The following is a 17,149-nucleotide window of genomic DNA, read 5'->3' on the forward strand; positions in this document are numbered from 1 at the left end:
ATACCTAAAAATGCGGAATTTTTCCAAGTCCATTTAATAGCGGTCTATGGACTTGTCCTTTAGGAATCTAACCAACCCCTTTTTAAACTCCGTCAAGCTAACCGCCCGTACCACGTTCTCCGGCAATGAATTCCAGAGTCTAATTACACGTTGGGTGAAGAAAAATTTTCTCCGATTCGTTTTAAATTTACCACACTGTAGCTTCAACTCATGCCCTCTAGTCCTAGTATTTTTGGATAGCGTGAACTGTCGCTTCACATCCACCCGATCCATTCCACTCATTATTTTATACACTTCTATCATATCTCCCCTCAGCCGTCTCTTCTCCAAGCTGAAAAGCCCTAGCCTTCTCAGCCTCTCTTCATAGGAAAGTCGTCCAAAGGTAGTCGCCCTGTTCCATGTGAATCAGGTTGTGGTTCTCCTAGCCTTTTCATAGTACAAACAAGAGGCTTCTCGGAAGCTTCATAAGCTGAATATTTACAGGATATTGACTAATTCCACAGCATGAAGAGCTTACTTCGGACTCTGCATAAGGGGCATGTGGTTTTTAATGGAGGAGTGGCCTAGTGGTTACAGCACTGGTCTTGAAATCCAGAGGTGGCCAGTTCAAATGCCACTGCTGCTCCTTGTGATCTTGGGCAAGTCACATAACCCTCCACTGCCTCAAATACAAACTTAAATTGTGAGCTCTTTTGGGACAGAGAAATATCCAGTGTATCTAAATGTAACGCACCTTGAGCTACTACTAAAAAAAAGGTGTGAGCAAAATCCAAATAAATAAATAAAATTAATAATGGATCAAAGCTGTCAGACATGGTGTGTATTATTCATCAGAAGGTGTTTTTTTTGGGGGGGCGGGGTCTGAAAGCTCATTCATATGCCACACGACACCTGCAAAAAAGTCAACATGGTCTTCACTGCTGTCCTTCGTGAAGCACTGCAAGATTTACGTTATAGCTACGGGTGATGTGGCCGTTGGCGGCGCAGTAATTCAGGGGGCCTTGTCTTCCCTCATCTAGCAATGTACTGCTTTTATACACCTCACTGGGCTGGGCTGGTCTAGCATGTGAAATTTCATTCACAATTACCTTCCTCGAGTCCTGCTAGATCAGTCCAGAGCCCAGCTTGGAAGACAGGATACCTTTTTGGCTTAGCCTGCTGTCTCTTGCTCTAGCTTTGTATATAGCTCACTTGACTTGGCAAGTTCATCTTATGATTGTTGTTAATGAAATATGCTGCAGTAGTTTTGATGAGGTGATAATTGGTGACTGGCAATGTGCACCTATTACTGCTTTGTACTAGCCCTTATACTGGTAACGCCACTGGACTAGTTCACTATATCTAGCTTCCTCCATCTGCTGGTAGAGAGACTTAATGGAGGAAGATACTATTATAGTGACATCTTATGGCAACACGTGCCTCCTTCTAAAAAAATCTGGACAACAGCATTTATAAGTTATATTTATGTTTATATTTATGTCTTATATACTGCCATTCTAGAGGAGACAAATCAAAGTGGTTTACATATAAAATAATTCAGATAGAAAAAAAAAGAAGATCTACAATTTAAAGGAAGGAATAAAAGAAAAGGAATCAGGAAGGGTTAATAAAACCAGACTCAGCAATCCGTTTTTAATGCAGCCTTTACCTTAATGAGACATGGGTCTAGTTGTAAGACTGGGTGAAGAGGGTTCCATAATGTGGGTACCATGCATGGCTGAATTAAGTAAGGTCAGAGCCACAGGGGGGAATAGACAATGGAAACACAGAGGAATAACATAACATGAGAGACACATATCAAGGTTGCCAGATACCAAAGACTGTCCTTATCAATAGTTTTATGAGGACAAAGATATTATAATAAAAACTTGGAAGACGACAAGCAACCGGTAGTGATCATGACAGAAGATACAAGATACAAATTGTATTTTAGACAAACTGTAAATGTTTATTCATATTAACAGTGTGCAATGCACAGATAAAATTACAGTAGTCTAACCTGGAGGCCATACCAGCAAATAAAAGCCATAATTGGCAAAACTAACAATGAATAGATCTCAATTAACTCGAAGACCAGAAGACTTTTCACGTAAGCTGAGCAGTCAGCGATTCAAAGCTAAAAGGTTGATCAACCAGAACACCAAGATATTTATAACTCTCAACTAAATGTCAGAGGGGGAGCCAGATAGACGTTGGTACCTTGATGGGTCTATCCCATCATCCTGTAACCCAACATACTACGGTTTTAGAAGAATTTAGAAAGCAACTTATTAGAACAGAGCATCGATTCTCCACCTTTCTTCAGTTGTGACACACTTGACAGACAACGTTCATGTATGTGACACACCAAACACAAATTCACAGCAGAACAAAGCATGTCTAAATATTTCATATTTTTAACTAAGTTTAGTATGAATTTGCATATTGTATATCCAAAGGCTGTATACAACACATCAGTCCCAGATTTCTCACTTGCCATGCAACAAAACAAATATATATTCAAATTCTAACAGCAACACAAAATCCCTTCACTGCCAGATACTATGTGGCAACACAAAAACTTGCAAATATGCTACTCATAAGTATATAAGTATTGCCATGCTGAGACAGACCGAAGGTCCATCAAGCCCAGCATTCTGTTTCCAACAGTGGCCAATCCAGATCACAATTGCCTGGCAAACAGTACAATACATTTTATGCTGCTTATCCTAGAAATAGACAAATATGAATGTAGGTTTTTAATCTACAAAAGTGGAGTAAAGTCTCATATATAAAACACGAAGAGAATTGTTTTTCTCATTCAATCACTGAATGTGTGATTCGTGTGTACAATTTAATCATTGACTTAACCTCCACCACCCTTTATTATTCACAAACGTAAATGGTTTTTGAGTGCACCATCCTGCCTAAGCTAAGTGCTAGATATATTTTGTTGTTGATTGCGACTAAATTGAGAGTTTGATCAACATATATTATACGTTTGTGAATAATAAAGGGTGGTGGAGGTTAAGTCAATGATTAAATTGTACACACGAATCACACATTCAGTGATTGAATGAGAAAAACAATTCTCTTCGTGTTTTATATATGAGACTTTACTCCACTTTTGTAGATTAAAAACCTACATTCATATTTGTCTGTACATTTTGCGATTTTCTATGCTCGACGGAGTGTTGGCTCAGCCTTGTGTTTGACAGTTATCCTAGAAATAAGCAGTGGATTTTCGACAAGTCATTTTAATAATGGCTTATAGACTTTTCTATTAGAAAGCTATCCAAATCTTTTTTAAACTGCTTTTACTACATTATCTGGCAATGAATTACAGAGTTTAATTACACACTGGGTGAAGAAATATATTCTCAGATTCATACTTTCTAGTTTCATTGCGTACCCCCTACTCCTAGTATTTTTGGAACGAGTAAACAAGTGATTCACGTCTACCTGTTCCATTCCACTCATTATTTTATAGACCTCTATCATATCTCCCCTCAGCTGTCTTTTCTCTAAGCTGAAGAGCCCTAGCAACTTCAGTCTTTCCTCATAGGGAAGTCGTCCCATCCCCTTTATCATTTTTGTTGCCCTTCTCTGTACCTTTTCTAATTCCACTATATCTTTTTTGAGATACAGTGACCAGAATTGCACACAATATTTGAGGTGCGTTCGCACCATGAAGTGATACAAAGGCATTATAACATCCTCATTTTTGTTTTCCATTTATTTCCTAATAATGCCCAACACTCTATTTGCTTTCTTAATCGCTGCCGCACAATGAGCAGAGGGTTTCAATATATCATCAACAATGACTCCTAGATTCCTTTCCTGGTCGGTGACTCCTAATGTGTAATTATACTCAAAATATATAGTAAACAGAATCTATGGACAGCAGACCTGCAACATTTTCATTTGGGGTTGGAAACAGAAGTTATTATTGGGGGTAGTGAGAAGCAGAAACAGGGACAAGTTACAGGGATTTCAAGAACCTGACTCAAGACTGCTGGTCTTCCCAGCTTGCAGACACTGGTGGTTAAAAAGGAAACACAGGCTTGCTGTGTACACCAAATTTTTTGTGACACAGTACTCACCTCTTTGGGACACAGTAGTTGAGAACCTCTGGAATAGAGCCATGAGGCTACTACATCAAGATGACTAAAAGGATGGAATAGGGGTAATGTTGAGCAAGGGTAATAAAACTGTATGGAGAGATCTCATAAGAGCTTGTTTGGACTAGGGGTCTGCACCATTGAGGGACCCTCTCTCATGTTAAAATACTCAGTTTTACAAAAAAAAAAATAAAGAAAAGATCCCCCCCCCCCCCCCTCCCAAGAAGACCCTTAAAATTAAGATTTTCCAGGACATTTAGTTTTATGAAATTTTACATTTACACATGAAGATGGTGCTCTTTTTTTTTTTTTTTTTAAATGGCTGCTCTCAGTATCTATGCCAGACACACACACATACTTTGTTAATTATAAATGGCTTTCCTCAACATCATCTGTATGCTGAAGGTGTCCATGGAGGGAGCTGTAAAAGAAGGGTGCAGCACAGTGCCAGGTGAGGTTTTGAAACAAACACATTTCCTGCACTTTTGATATTCAGGCGAAGACAGTGATTCAGAGGCCAAGGCAGGACCCAGTGGCCAGCAGCCCATCCAGCAACATGAAGGAAAGGAGGCAGCAACGGCAACACTGCCGCCTAAAGAAGGAGCTACAGAAGCTCAGTAGGCCACTATTTGGGGAACAGGTGGCCCAAGAAACATCTGAAGGGGAACAAGCAGAAGAGCCCTTGGATGAGGCCACCCACACAGAGGGTATTCACCACCACCGGAGGCAGGTCACAAGACTGGCCACATGATTCTTGGCTGGCGGAGTACCCCAGGAGGAAATTAGACATCATACTTCGTGGGGTCCGGGCACAGGAGACTGCCAATAAACTGCAGCACCTCATGATGGCGGAAATCTGCCAGTCACTGGAAGCAGCAAATGAGGAAAGAGTTCCAGCAGGCACACAAGAATATCTGGCACCAGCTAAGGCAAGATCTGTGCACCTAAACAGCAGCCATTGGTACACAACCAGCGTCCTAGGCCAGACCACCTATCAAATCCGTACTTGGTGAGGCATTAGACTTCATTTGAGCTCCAGGAAACTGGAGAGGGCCCTGAATAAATGGGGACGGGGGCATCTCCTGCAGTGTAGGAGGCGTTGGATTTGGTCATACAGATGCTGGATGGTAGCCCTATCAAATCAGTTTGAGGCATTAGGCTTCATTTGAGCTCCAGGAAACTGGAGCGAGCCCTGAATACACAGGGATGGGGGTTATCATCTGCAGTGTCTTTCTTCCAAACCTTCTAACACCTCCATTAAACTGTGCGCCAACAGTGCATACAGTTCAGATATTACCAAACACCACAGATGCAACCAACTTATTCCAAACTAAGGACTGTGCCAAGTGTAGCAAGTCTCTCCACCAACAGACAATGCCCAGCACACACACTCACACTACCAGCAAACAGTCCTGACACACAGACACAGCAGCAATCACTCACCCTCTCAACACCAGCACTCAATCCTCTGAACAGATGGGACACAAGGCACTCATTCTCCACCCACCAACAAACCGTCCTCACAAAGAAGCAGCACAAAGCACAGGGACAAACTGGTACTGGACAAACAGAGGAACACAAAGACAGAGAACAAGCAGGTAAGGGGGGAGAGGAAGGGAGAGAGATACAGCGGAAGGGATGGGTGTGGATTTCAGGTATGAGCAAGGCCCTGGGAAGGTGAGGCACAGAGGAGGCAAGGAAAGAAAATTAACCAGAACATGACTAAGAGTGGGGGGACAAACAGACAAACAGTAAGACAGCACTCAACAACTCTCTTTCTGAATAACCAACACTCCTATCTTTCCACTCTCCAACTCCACAAAAATCTCAAATGGATCAAAAGACAAGCTAGCTCTTACTCTAAATGCTTTTTAAAATAGGTCTAATTCTGTACATGTTTTTCCCACCAGTAAGGAACCATTTTGCTATCCGTTATGGGCTGGAGACGTCCATTCCGTAAGACCGCCCATGCCAAGTCCCCTCTGGAAATGATTACATCCGGACGTACTGACGTGTTAGTACATTTTTTTCTCCAAAAAAGACGTACACGTGCCTTTTATGCCATATTTTGGACTTTTTTTTCTCTTTCAAAAATTAGCCCAAAAGTCAACAATTTTAGCAAGGATTCAATAATTAAGAATCTTAATTTTTAAAAAAGGGAAGAAAGTAAAAGCAAACATGTTAATGCAGGAAGTCGATGCCAAAAGAGGGAATGGACACATGGCAGCTCAGAGATCCTGCACTTTCATATATGTTACTTGGCCATAAGGACCCTCAAGGTGCAGTATGGCCAAGTGGTAAGACAAGGCACGGTAAGCTGATGAGCCAGTATGGAAATATCCCCTGGTTTGGTGCTTTGGGTCAAGTTGCCTCTGATTAGGGCAGAAAAAATACAAAAGAAAAAAAAAATGAAGGAGAGAAAAAAAGGAACAGAAAAAGGTAGAGGAGCAGGAAAGAAGAGAAAAGTTTTTTTTTTTTTTAAATCTGAATCATAAAAAGTGAGTGAAACTGGGGAAAAAGAAGAAAACCTGGAAAAAATGGGGGAAAACAAACAAAAAAATCACAAGCAGATAGGAGATAAGAGAGAGAAGCAAGCCCTGCTTCCTCTGGAACCTGCCAACCTGGCCAGTAGGGTGAGGGGAAACGAACTAGGAAGGATAGGACAAAAGATATAAGGACAAAAAACTTGAAACAGGAGGAGTGAAAATGGCGGTTAAGAGGAGACTGAGATGGACAAGGTGAGATGGATAGAAGAATGAGGAAGGACAGAGGATGGGGGATGAGAGAAACGGCAAGGATGAGGGTGATGAAAGGGAGAGACTGGTGGAAATGCCTGCTATAGCTGATAACTGAACTAAAAGACATAAATCATCTCTGGAGCAGCTATTAGATGGCTCTAGCATGCTGCTATAAACCCTTGGCTGCATAAGGAGAATTTGAGGCTCACTTAGCCTCCCAAAGTTCCATAGAAACCTATGGAACTTAGCCTCCCAAAGTGCTTTGAAAATATGCCTCTTTGTTTCCTCCTCTTTTGAGTAATTCTCGCCACATCAGAAAATATTGTTATTTTAGTGTTGAGAAACAGTTCATCTCTGTGTCAAAAGGATAGCCTTAAAACACAGTCCTGTCAGGTTCCAGGACAAAAGTCAGTAAGCATAGCAGGTTCAACTCATTTATATAAAAGCTCTCAAAAAAAAACCCAGACAAATCCACAGTGTCTACAAAAGCTCAAACTGATCTCTTGAAAAAAAGACCCTCTCTTTCTTCCTTAATGGTTAAAAACAGGCACAATAGATAAGAGGGACTGCAAGAATTTTACAAATGTCAACAAGATAGTTCTTAAACATCCCTTTAGGAAATATTCTCTCAGACTTATGAAAATTAAGAAAATAAAGGATTCTCATTAACCATAGTCTCATCTTTTTATGAACTACGATATTATACATAGGTTCATCGCAGGCACCTTTCCTTCCAAAGTATCCTGTCTAATTTTACACAGAGATTTCTATTTCCTGGCACATCACAAAAACAGAAATTGGAGTTGTTAGAAGTTACACAAGAACAGACATACTGAATCAGACCAATGGTTCATCTACCCCAGTATCCTGCTTCCAACAGTGGCCAATACAGGTCACAAGCACCTGGCAGAAACCCAAATAGTAGCAACATTTCATGCTACCGATCCCGGGTCAAGCAATGGCTTCCCCCATATCTAACTTGAGTGGAGCTAATTCACTCAACAATGGCAAAGTACACACTGCGCTCCCCGTACTTCCAGCAACAACCATGGCAATAATGGAATGGAGGACATCATCAACCTACACATGAAACCATGCTTCTCCTGCAGCTGCAACCCTAGCAGACCTTGGGACTCAAGGTGGTCTCAAATGCAGGTGCTCCTTCTACTGGGAGACCTTCCAGCAAGCTCCATCCCGATGGGTGCTGAGGTTCCAGCAACCCAAACAGCAAAAGAAACCAAATCAGCCCTCAAAGACAGGCATTGAGGGTCCAATGCACAAAGCTTACTGTGCTTGCAACGTTTGCTTTAGACTGCTTGGAGCCAATCTAAACCAAAGGTTATTTAGTAACTAATGACCAAGGGGGTTCTGCGTGAGTTTAACCATTTACCATAGCTGCAAGCGATAATCCAATTCAAATGTATTACAATGAGTTAATTGGTATTAAAATGAGCATTTCGCATGATGCACAGAAAGGAGCACCTACCTTTAATATGCAAAATTTTCTGGCAGGTCTGGAGCTGTCATTGTGCGAGGGCAACTTCTGTGAGTAGCACTCTGCTTGCATTTTTCAGGACTAGGGAGCATGCAATGAAGCTACAAAGTAGTAAATTTAAAACAAATTGGAGAAAAGTTTTCTTCACTCAACGTGTAATTAAACTCTGGAATTCACTGCCAGAGAATGTGGTAAAGGCGGTTAGCTTAGCGGGGTTTAAAAAAGGCTTGGCTGGCTTCCTAAAGGAAAAGTCCATAGACCATTATTAAAATGACATGGGGAAAATCCACTGCTTATTTCTGGGAAAAGCAGCATAAAATGTATTGAACTTTTTTGGGATCTTGCCAGGTATTTGTGACCTGGATTGGCCACTATTGGAAACAGGATGCTGGGCTTGATGGACCTTTGGTCTGTCCCAGTGTGGCAATACTTACCTAAAACTTGCCCAAGAGCAGAGAACAGCTTAAAGAGGCAGAGAAACAAGCAGACAGTTAATTGGCTGGGGAAGCCCCTATGATGTCAGCTGGGAGGGGCATTCAGCAAGGAGGAGATTCCCAAGCAAAATCATCAGGGGAGGAAGGACATCCTAAGGGAAGGTTTGTCTCTTTGTGGATGATACCATTCTTGAAATTTTTATTAATTTTATAATGATACAGGGAAGAGAAATGCAAAGTACAAGCAATAATCGAATAGTCAAATCAAAGAATACCAATATATATGTAATAGAGGAGGGAAAAGTAGGAAGGTAAAGGAGGGGGGATTAGGGGAAAGCATATAATAAATAAATTCAAAACAGAACCTGCAATTTACATGGGAATTGATAAATTAATAATTAAAATTAGAAAGGACCATAAGGATAGGTACAAAAAATTACAATCAAATATTATGGAGAGCTCTTGTTTAAAGAAAGATAAGTTTTAAAAGGCAACCACACTGTCAAAATATAAGGAATTTCTAACTTTGATGGCTAAAGATAAATCAAATTTGTGAATCTGTAAACCAGAATGCCACCAAAAGTGAGAGTTAAGAAAGGAATTATCCTTCCAATTTGCCAAAACCATTTTTAGACCTATAGCAATTAGCGTATCATACAATTTGGAGGAATATTTATCTAAAACCTTTTCAATAACAAGCGAACCAAATATGATTTTACTGATTGAAAGCGTTTCAGATAAATGAAAAATATCAGAAATCACACACTAAATATTTGAAAGTTTTAGATCAAAAAGAATATGATTGAAGGTTCCTATAGCTGATTTACAAGACCAGCACAAGTTGTTGTCCAAGAGACCAGCAGTTTTCATCTTATGAGGAATCCATAACGACCTGTGATGAAGAAAGAAGACAGATTGCAAATAATTTGTAGATGATATATAGGTCTACTGATTTTGGACCAGAACAAACTCCACTACTGATCTGTCAAGTGGTATATCAGCTCAGATTCCCATATAGCTCGTAGACTAGATTTACCACTGTAAAGTGAAGTAATCATAAACTTGTATAACTTGGAGACAACACGACCTTTTGATGTGACTGAAGAGACAAAATCAAAGAGAGAAGGGGCAGCCAGTCGTAAGGATGATAAATAAGTCTGGATGGAGTCAAAACAATGCATCAACTGAATCCAACAGAAATATTGGGTAGAGTGCACGCTGAACTGAGTTTGAAGTGCTGAGAATGGTTTCAATTTGTTATTTGAAAAAACATTTTCAACAGACCAAATGTTACTGTGAAACCATTCTTTCCACTGGAGAGGATGGTTATTTATGCGAATATTAGGGTTATACCATAAGGATGACTTCAATGAAGTATCAGATGGAATGACCAAAAGATTATCTAGTTTTAGTAAAGATGAAAATGCAGAAGAAATCAAGGGATCTTGTTTTAATTTGTCCACAAGTGTGAGCTAAGATCTAGGGGATACCATTTACTTTTTTCAATTTGTAACCACGAAGGGGAATAAACCAGATCACTCACTAACCACTTGGAGGCTTGCTGTAATATGAAGGCTCTATGATAAGTAAGGAAATTTGGGACTAAAACCCCATATTTCTCTTTAGTTGATTTAAGAGTAGTAAGAGCAATTTTGGGCATTTTCCCAGACCACAAGAGCTTACTTAAAATTTTGTCAATACTTTTATAAAAGCAAGCTGGGGAAATTTTCATCTCTTTGCGGACGATACCAAACTCTGTAATAGGATGGACACCCCACATGAGAAGGATCTAGCAAAGCTTGAAGGATGGTCCAATATATGGCAACTAAGATTTAATGCTAAGAAATGCAGAGTCATGCACTTGGGTTGTAAGAATCCAAGAGAACAGTACAATATAAAGGGTGAAGTGCTTCTGTATACGGATGAACAACAAGACTTGGAAGTTATTGTGTCCGATGGCCTTAAAGTGGCCAAACAGGTAATTGGTCAAAGCCTAAGCTTCGGTGTTTAAGGAGAAGGATGAGCAGCAGAAAAAAAAAAAAAAAAAAGAGGTGATAGTGCCCTCATATAAATCTCTGGTGAGGCCCCGTTTGGAGTACTACGTGCAATTCTGGAAACCGGACCTACAGAAAAATATAAACAGGATGGAATCGGTCCAGAGGGCAGCTACAAAATAAGTGGTCTCGGTCATAAAACATATAAGGACAGAGAGAAGGGATATGACAGAGACGTTTAAATACCTCAGCGGTGTTAATGTACAGGAGGAGAGCCTTTTTCAAATGAAGGAAAACACTGGAATGAGAGGGCATAGGATGAAGTTAAAAGGATATAGGCTTAGGAGGAATCTAAGAAAATACTCTTTCACGGAAAAGGTGGTGGATGAATGGAATGGCCTTCCAGTGGAGGTAGTGGTGACAAAGACTGTCAGAATAAAAAGCGCGGGATCCCTTAGGAAAAGGAGGAGTTAGTGGTTACTGAGGATGGGCAGACTGGATGGTTCATTTGGCCCTTATCTGCCGTCATGTTTTTAAGTAAGCTGCAGGACCGTGGAGCCAGCATCAGGGCACTGCAGGGGAACAGAGACAGGGAGACGGTGGAACAGCAAGTACTGCAGGGGAAAGGAGCGAGTATAGCAGCAGGATTCCTGAGCTTGCACAAAACATGGACACTTACCAAGACACTGTTCTGCGTATGTGCTTTCCCTACCAAGATGCTTGCTGAATTTACTTGAATCTCATTTGCATACAATTTCCTTTGAGCATCGCTCACTAGTTTAAAATTGTTAAATCTACCATGGATCTAAACACACATGGCTTTTAACAGGGATTTTTGAGCACTGGCCCCTCCAAGGAATTCACCCGTATGTTCCTTTTCCTCTTAACTATTATAGAAAAGAACTCACAAAAGGAAACACTAGCAGTTCAGAAGCACTTCTAATGCACCTCCATCTTGCTCCACTCCTTTCAGGATCTCCTTTTCTACCTCGGTGCCCTCAGCAAACTGAGCTTCACGCATTTATTTAACGGAAAGGATCATCAATAGTTAGCTGCATGCCTGCCAGCTTGAAACATATAAAAATACATTTTAAATTATACATGGTTAATGATGCTGAATTATTTCTAAAATGCAAACTTTGAAAACCCATATATAATTTTAAATAACCTGTCGCATCAATGTGCTAACAGTTAAGTAGCAGGAGTAGTTACACTTTCAGCCACTGGTTTTGTTGCTAAATGTACAGATTTTTCTTTTTTTGCTGACCTGGCTCTAAACCATGTCTCTCTTTCAGGCACATCGATGTGGCTGTTTTCTATGGCCATCATTATGCATACTACTACATAAAAGGTGGGATGTAGACAAAATCAATAATAATAATCAATGTCTGCAATACTGTCTACACACTACACAGAAGCACGCATCTCAGAGAAAGCAAAAAATATATAGAGAAAACTCTTCACAAAACAATTCAAGGTGAATTGGAAGGAAAGAGCCTCAAACAGCTCCAGGAACACGGTCCTATATAGAGCTGTCATGCCACAAGCTCAGAAAGGGAGAGGGGGCGAACCAACCTTATGGGACATGGCTCTTCAAAATTGTCAAAAAACATTCCAAAAACCACTTTGTTTTACAAACTGGACATTGAAATAGTGCAAAACAATCCTTTCAAGATAATGAAACAGACTGGTTTGCACTAAGTATGACTTAAGTGTAGTGCACTTAACAAAACATCCTTTGATAAGCGAGCCCTCTTTCCCAGATCAGAGCTCCCCGGACCAGTGATGGTCAGCGTTTTGGTCTGCTGCGTCAGGGTCTGAAAATACAAGGGCTGCAAGAAAACACAAAACAGTAGGCTAAATACTAAATCGCTGCATACAGTAGACACTGTACTATTCATTATAATTCACTTCTCTTGACAGCGCCAGAAAACTTAGCTACTGGAAAAAGGCTCTCACAGTATCAGCAAAAATGGCCACTATATATAAATGACAACATCAGACGCTTGGAAATTCTGCAATCAGTTGCACCACAAAACACTTTGAATACCAGTTAATAAAGAAAAACAGGAGTCAAGAAAAATCAAAAGAAATGACAACATTCAACATGAGAATTCAAACCTACAGGTACAAAAGGATTTAAATGAAAAATCTATTTCTGCTCATTTTGAAGTAAAATCTTATGTTGGTCCCCATCGCTATGTAATGGTGCTATCAACTGAAATACAACCATCGTAGTTCAGTAAGAGTATCCATATTTCACACAGTGAACTGCCAACGGAAGCCCCACTGAGTTTGAATAGAGCATTTTTGCTTAGTCAGCCTGATGGACAACTTACAAGTGGTCTGTCCAACATAAAGTTTGTCATGGGGCATATTAGACAGTACACAACAAACTCAGACATACAAGAGGTTTTAGTTTTCAATTTATATTGTTTGCCAGTCAGTGGATGCCTACATTCAATGGTTTCAAGCATAATGTCACAGAAACTGCAGTTTCCACATTTTCCATGACCTGTAGATGGGTCGCGTCATCATGTAGAGATGGGGACCGGTGTAAGATTTTACTTCAAAAACGAGCAGAAATGGATTTTTCATTTAAATTCTTTTGAACCTGTAGGTTTAAATTTTCATGTGGAATGGTATCATTTCTTTTGATTTTTCTGGACTCCTGTTTTCTTTATTAACAGGTACTCAAAGTGTTTTATGGAGCCACTGATTGCAGAATTTCCAAGCACCTGATGTCATTTATATATAGCAAGCAAAACACAAAAGGATAGCAAAAAATGTATAGCATCCATTTTTGCAGGTACTGTGAGAGCCTTTTTCCAGCAGCTAAGTATTCTGGCCCTGTTAAGAGAAGCGAGTTACAATGAACAGTACCGAGTGCCTATGTATACAGCAATTTAGTGTTTAGCCTACTTTTTGTTTTTTTCGGACCCTGACTCAGCAGAGCAAAACGCTGACCATCCTTGGTTCGGGGATCTCTGATCTGAGAAATAGGGCTTGAGATTATCCATGGATATCTGATAAGATAAGTGCACTACACAAAAGAAACAGAAACTGGTTCACACAATTTCAATAGACATGTTTGTAAAACATGGAGGTGATTTTTGGAAGGTTGTTTGCCAATGATGAAGAGCCTTGCCTCATAAGCTGATTTCAGCTCAGAGCTTGTGGTATGATTCAGCTCTATAGAACTGTGTTCCTGGAGCTCTTTGAGGCTTTTTCCTTCCAATTCACCTTTGTGTTGTGAAGAGTTTTCTCTATATATTTTTTGCATTCTCTGAGATGTGTGCCTCGGTAAAACTTTATGCGCCAGCAATTTAAAAAATAAAAAATTTAAAAGCACTTATACAGATGGTACTGCCATTGATGGCATTAGTGTTATTAGTGCTTTTCTATGTCAGCTCATTTATTTTTAAGTGTGCCCCTTGAGATAACAAAGTACATGGAACACATTAAAAATAAAATGGGACAACAAGTATAAAAATAGCTAAACAAAACATCATGAATGTTTACTTATCGGAATACAGAAAAGCGGACACAAAAAAGTTTGGCAATTCACGTTTCACTGCCTTGAAGCTATTAACAATAGAAAGTGATACCATTATATATAAACTGTGAAAAGAAAATCTAAACAAACTGGCTGCCTGCCTGCCTTAACGCGAGTCAAGGTCCCTGTGATCCGTTAACAGCTTAAAAAAAAAAAAAAAAGGGGGGGGGGGGGGACAACGACAAGAAAAGGAAGGAAGCGATATTGAGCCAGCACAGAAACAGTCCTAAAGATGAAATGTACATAACGCAGTCAAGGTCCTATGAAAACAGTCAAACTACAAGAGGGAGCGGCTCATTTATTCTCCGAAATCAGATTGTAAGCTCTCTTGAGCTGGGACTGTCCTTCCCCATGTTTAAACTTGTACAGCGCTGCGTAACCCGGGCAGCGCTATAGAAATGCTAAGTAGTAGTAGTAGGTAGAAAAAAAGTCAATTTCAAAAATCATCCGAGTCAGCAGGCGGAAAACGGTGATGATTCAGCTTCTGATCAACCAGTCAGATTAATGCTCTTAACATAACACCACCTTCAACACTTACCAAACAGGAAGAGCAAGCCAAGCAGCTCGAAACACCTAGCTGGTCATATCTCTAACCCCCGTTTTGATCAGACACCGCCCCGCCCCCACCAGCAGACCTTGCAAACTGATAGCTGCAGGTGACCACAGAAAGCATGTTACACTTTTTTTGTAACTATTTGCTCATGCTCACTGCTGTTTTTGTGGAGCTATAAATCTAAAAGAGAAAACAATCAGGAAAAAATTGAACTGGTTTCGTACGAACTCTACTTGCATTTGTGACCCATGAAGTATGGAATGAAGCGCAGTCATTTCCACCATTCCCCAAACTCTGTTTCACCGCCTCAACCCATGATTACTCGGAGCCATCCTGAACTACAGGGCCCCTTCCTCAAGGAACCAAACACCCCCGACCCAGCCTGAACTCACCTCGAACTCCACGATGTTGTTGGAGGTGACAAAGATGCCGATGCCGATGGGGATGAAAATGAGGCCGATCACGAAGAAGGCGGGCAGCACGGTGCCAGCGGTGAGGATGGGCTGCCAGGCGGGCAGGCGCTGCTGCTTAAAAGCGGTGTTGTCGGGTTTGCGGCTCTTGGCTGGAGCCCCAGGCCCGGTGCCTGAGGGATGCCCGTCCTCCTCCTTCCCGTTGTAATTCATCGCCATGGCGCTCTCCGTCCGCCCTTCCTTCCTCGGCGGAGCGGCCGCGACGAGCCCCGCTACCCCTTAATACACCAGCAGCGATCACAGCAAACCTTTCTCTCTCCTCATACAAAGTAACAACAACCGACACCGGAAACACAACCGGAATTATGGAGCGTCCCTATTCCGCGCAGGCGGAAGTGATATCACGGCATCGTCAGAGACAGGGCTTCGCCTTCATTCCCCGTCTGCTCCGCTATACTGCGCCTGCGCAGCACTTGCTAGTGTCAGCAAAGAGCTTGGAGAAAGCAGCACAAAAGACAGCAGGTTAGATTGAGATTATGAGGCAGCATGACGTCAAAACGTTGAAGCCACTTAGGTTAGTTCCTGGCTGTTTTCCCAGCGGTCGTTCGCGACGCGTACACTTGAGCAAACAAACCTATGAGCTTCTGCATCCATGTTGTCGTTCTTGTTGATAGCATTTATTATTTAATCTCACTTCTAACGTGCCAGATTGGGCAGCATACGGATGTACACAGAGGAAGTATAATAACAGAATAGCTTTTTATAGGTAGAGTAGTAATTTGTTTATAAATCGTAATCAGTGTGTCATTTGGAGGAGGGGGACTCTAGCATGTGTTATATTGGTGCAGAGATTTTTTTTTTCTGCTGGGAAAGCACCACTAAAAGAAACATCATGTTATGAAAATCATCTCTTCAAACATTTAGAGTTTCGATTTATTTACTTATTTATGACATTTATATCCCACATCAAACATGAATTAGGTTGAAACCTGGGAGCCTTTAAAACTGCAGCGTAGCCAGAAGGCAATTTTTGGGTGGGCCAACAGGTCAGATGCAGTTTTGCCAGATGGAGAAAATTTTTCACGCCCAAAGCCAGCCCCAAACCGCACAAAGTCAATTTGCATGTGAATGACATCATTAATAAATATTAATGAGGCCTTTTGCATACAAATGACATCATTAAGCCCACCTCCGTGGGGCTTCTACTGGCTGCGGCCGTGTGAAAACCAGCCAACCCGCGGCCGCAGAGAAAAAAACCGCAGAAAGGAACCCGCAGCCCTGGCAACACTGGTCAGATGGGTGGGCACCACCAGGGTTGCCAACTTTTTGAAATTGAAAAACTTGCCACCTGATGCCCCACCCCATACTCCACCTCTACCCCACTCCCAATTACTTCAATGAGGGTAGCAGTGCAGGCTTCAGTGACTGCAGGCCACATTGAGGGCTAGGAAGAAGTACAAGAGATTTCACTCTTCAGCCTCCATTGAGCCTCCGTCCCATAACACACATACTTAGCCTGTATAGCAAGACCAAACACTTTTCAACATATCTCTCCAGTTACATGCTATAGAAATGATCCTAGAAAGTATAGCCTAGTGTTAAAGGCAAATAAATTCTGCATCCACATAACCCCCTGACCTTCCCCCAATGGGTGCAGAGCAGAATTAGGACATTTCCCCATAAAACTCAACGTAATCTCAACAGCTACCGTATAGTAAATAAAACAATCTTTAAAACAAAATGTCACTCATAACCTAGAGCAAATCTGCGATGCCAGCATTAACTTCCAAAACAAGGATCCTACCTATGAAAAAGGCATTCCCTGACATAAAACAGAGGGGCCCTAAAATATAAATACATCTATTGGGA

The 17,149-nt window shown here is 41.1% G+C and overlaps 1 protein-coding gene and 1 pseudogene across 1 annotated transcript in view; both read right to left on the reverse strand.

Annotated features, from left to right (window-relative positions):
* Positions 1-15,680, reverse strand: part of TMEM30A (transmembrane protein 30A) — a 41,867-nt gene extending 26,187 nt beyond the window's left edge. The window contains exon 1 of the mRNA XM_030199048.1: positions 15,263-15,680. Within this exon, the coding sequence (XP_030054908.1) occupies positions 15,263-15,499 (237 nt within the window). The 5' untranslated portion in view covers positions 15,500-15,680. The remainder of the gene's footprint in view (positions 1-15,262) is intronic.
* Positions 15,681-16,782: 1,102 nt separating this feature from the next.
* On the reverse strand, positions 16,783-16,875 carry LOC115467403 (annotated as a pseudogene).
* Between the last annotated feature and the right edge of the window lie 274 nt (positions 16,876-17,149).

This window comes from Microcaecilia unicolor, chromosome 3 (assembly GCF_901765095.1).
Source record: "Microcaecilia unicolor chromosome 3, aMicUni1.1, whole genome shotgun sequence".
NCBI classification, from domain to species: domain Eukaryota; kingdom Metazoa; phylum Chordata; class Amphibia; order Gymnophiona; family Siphonopidae; genus Microcaecilia; species Microcaecilia unicolor.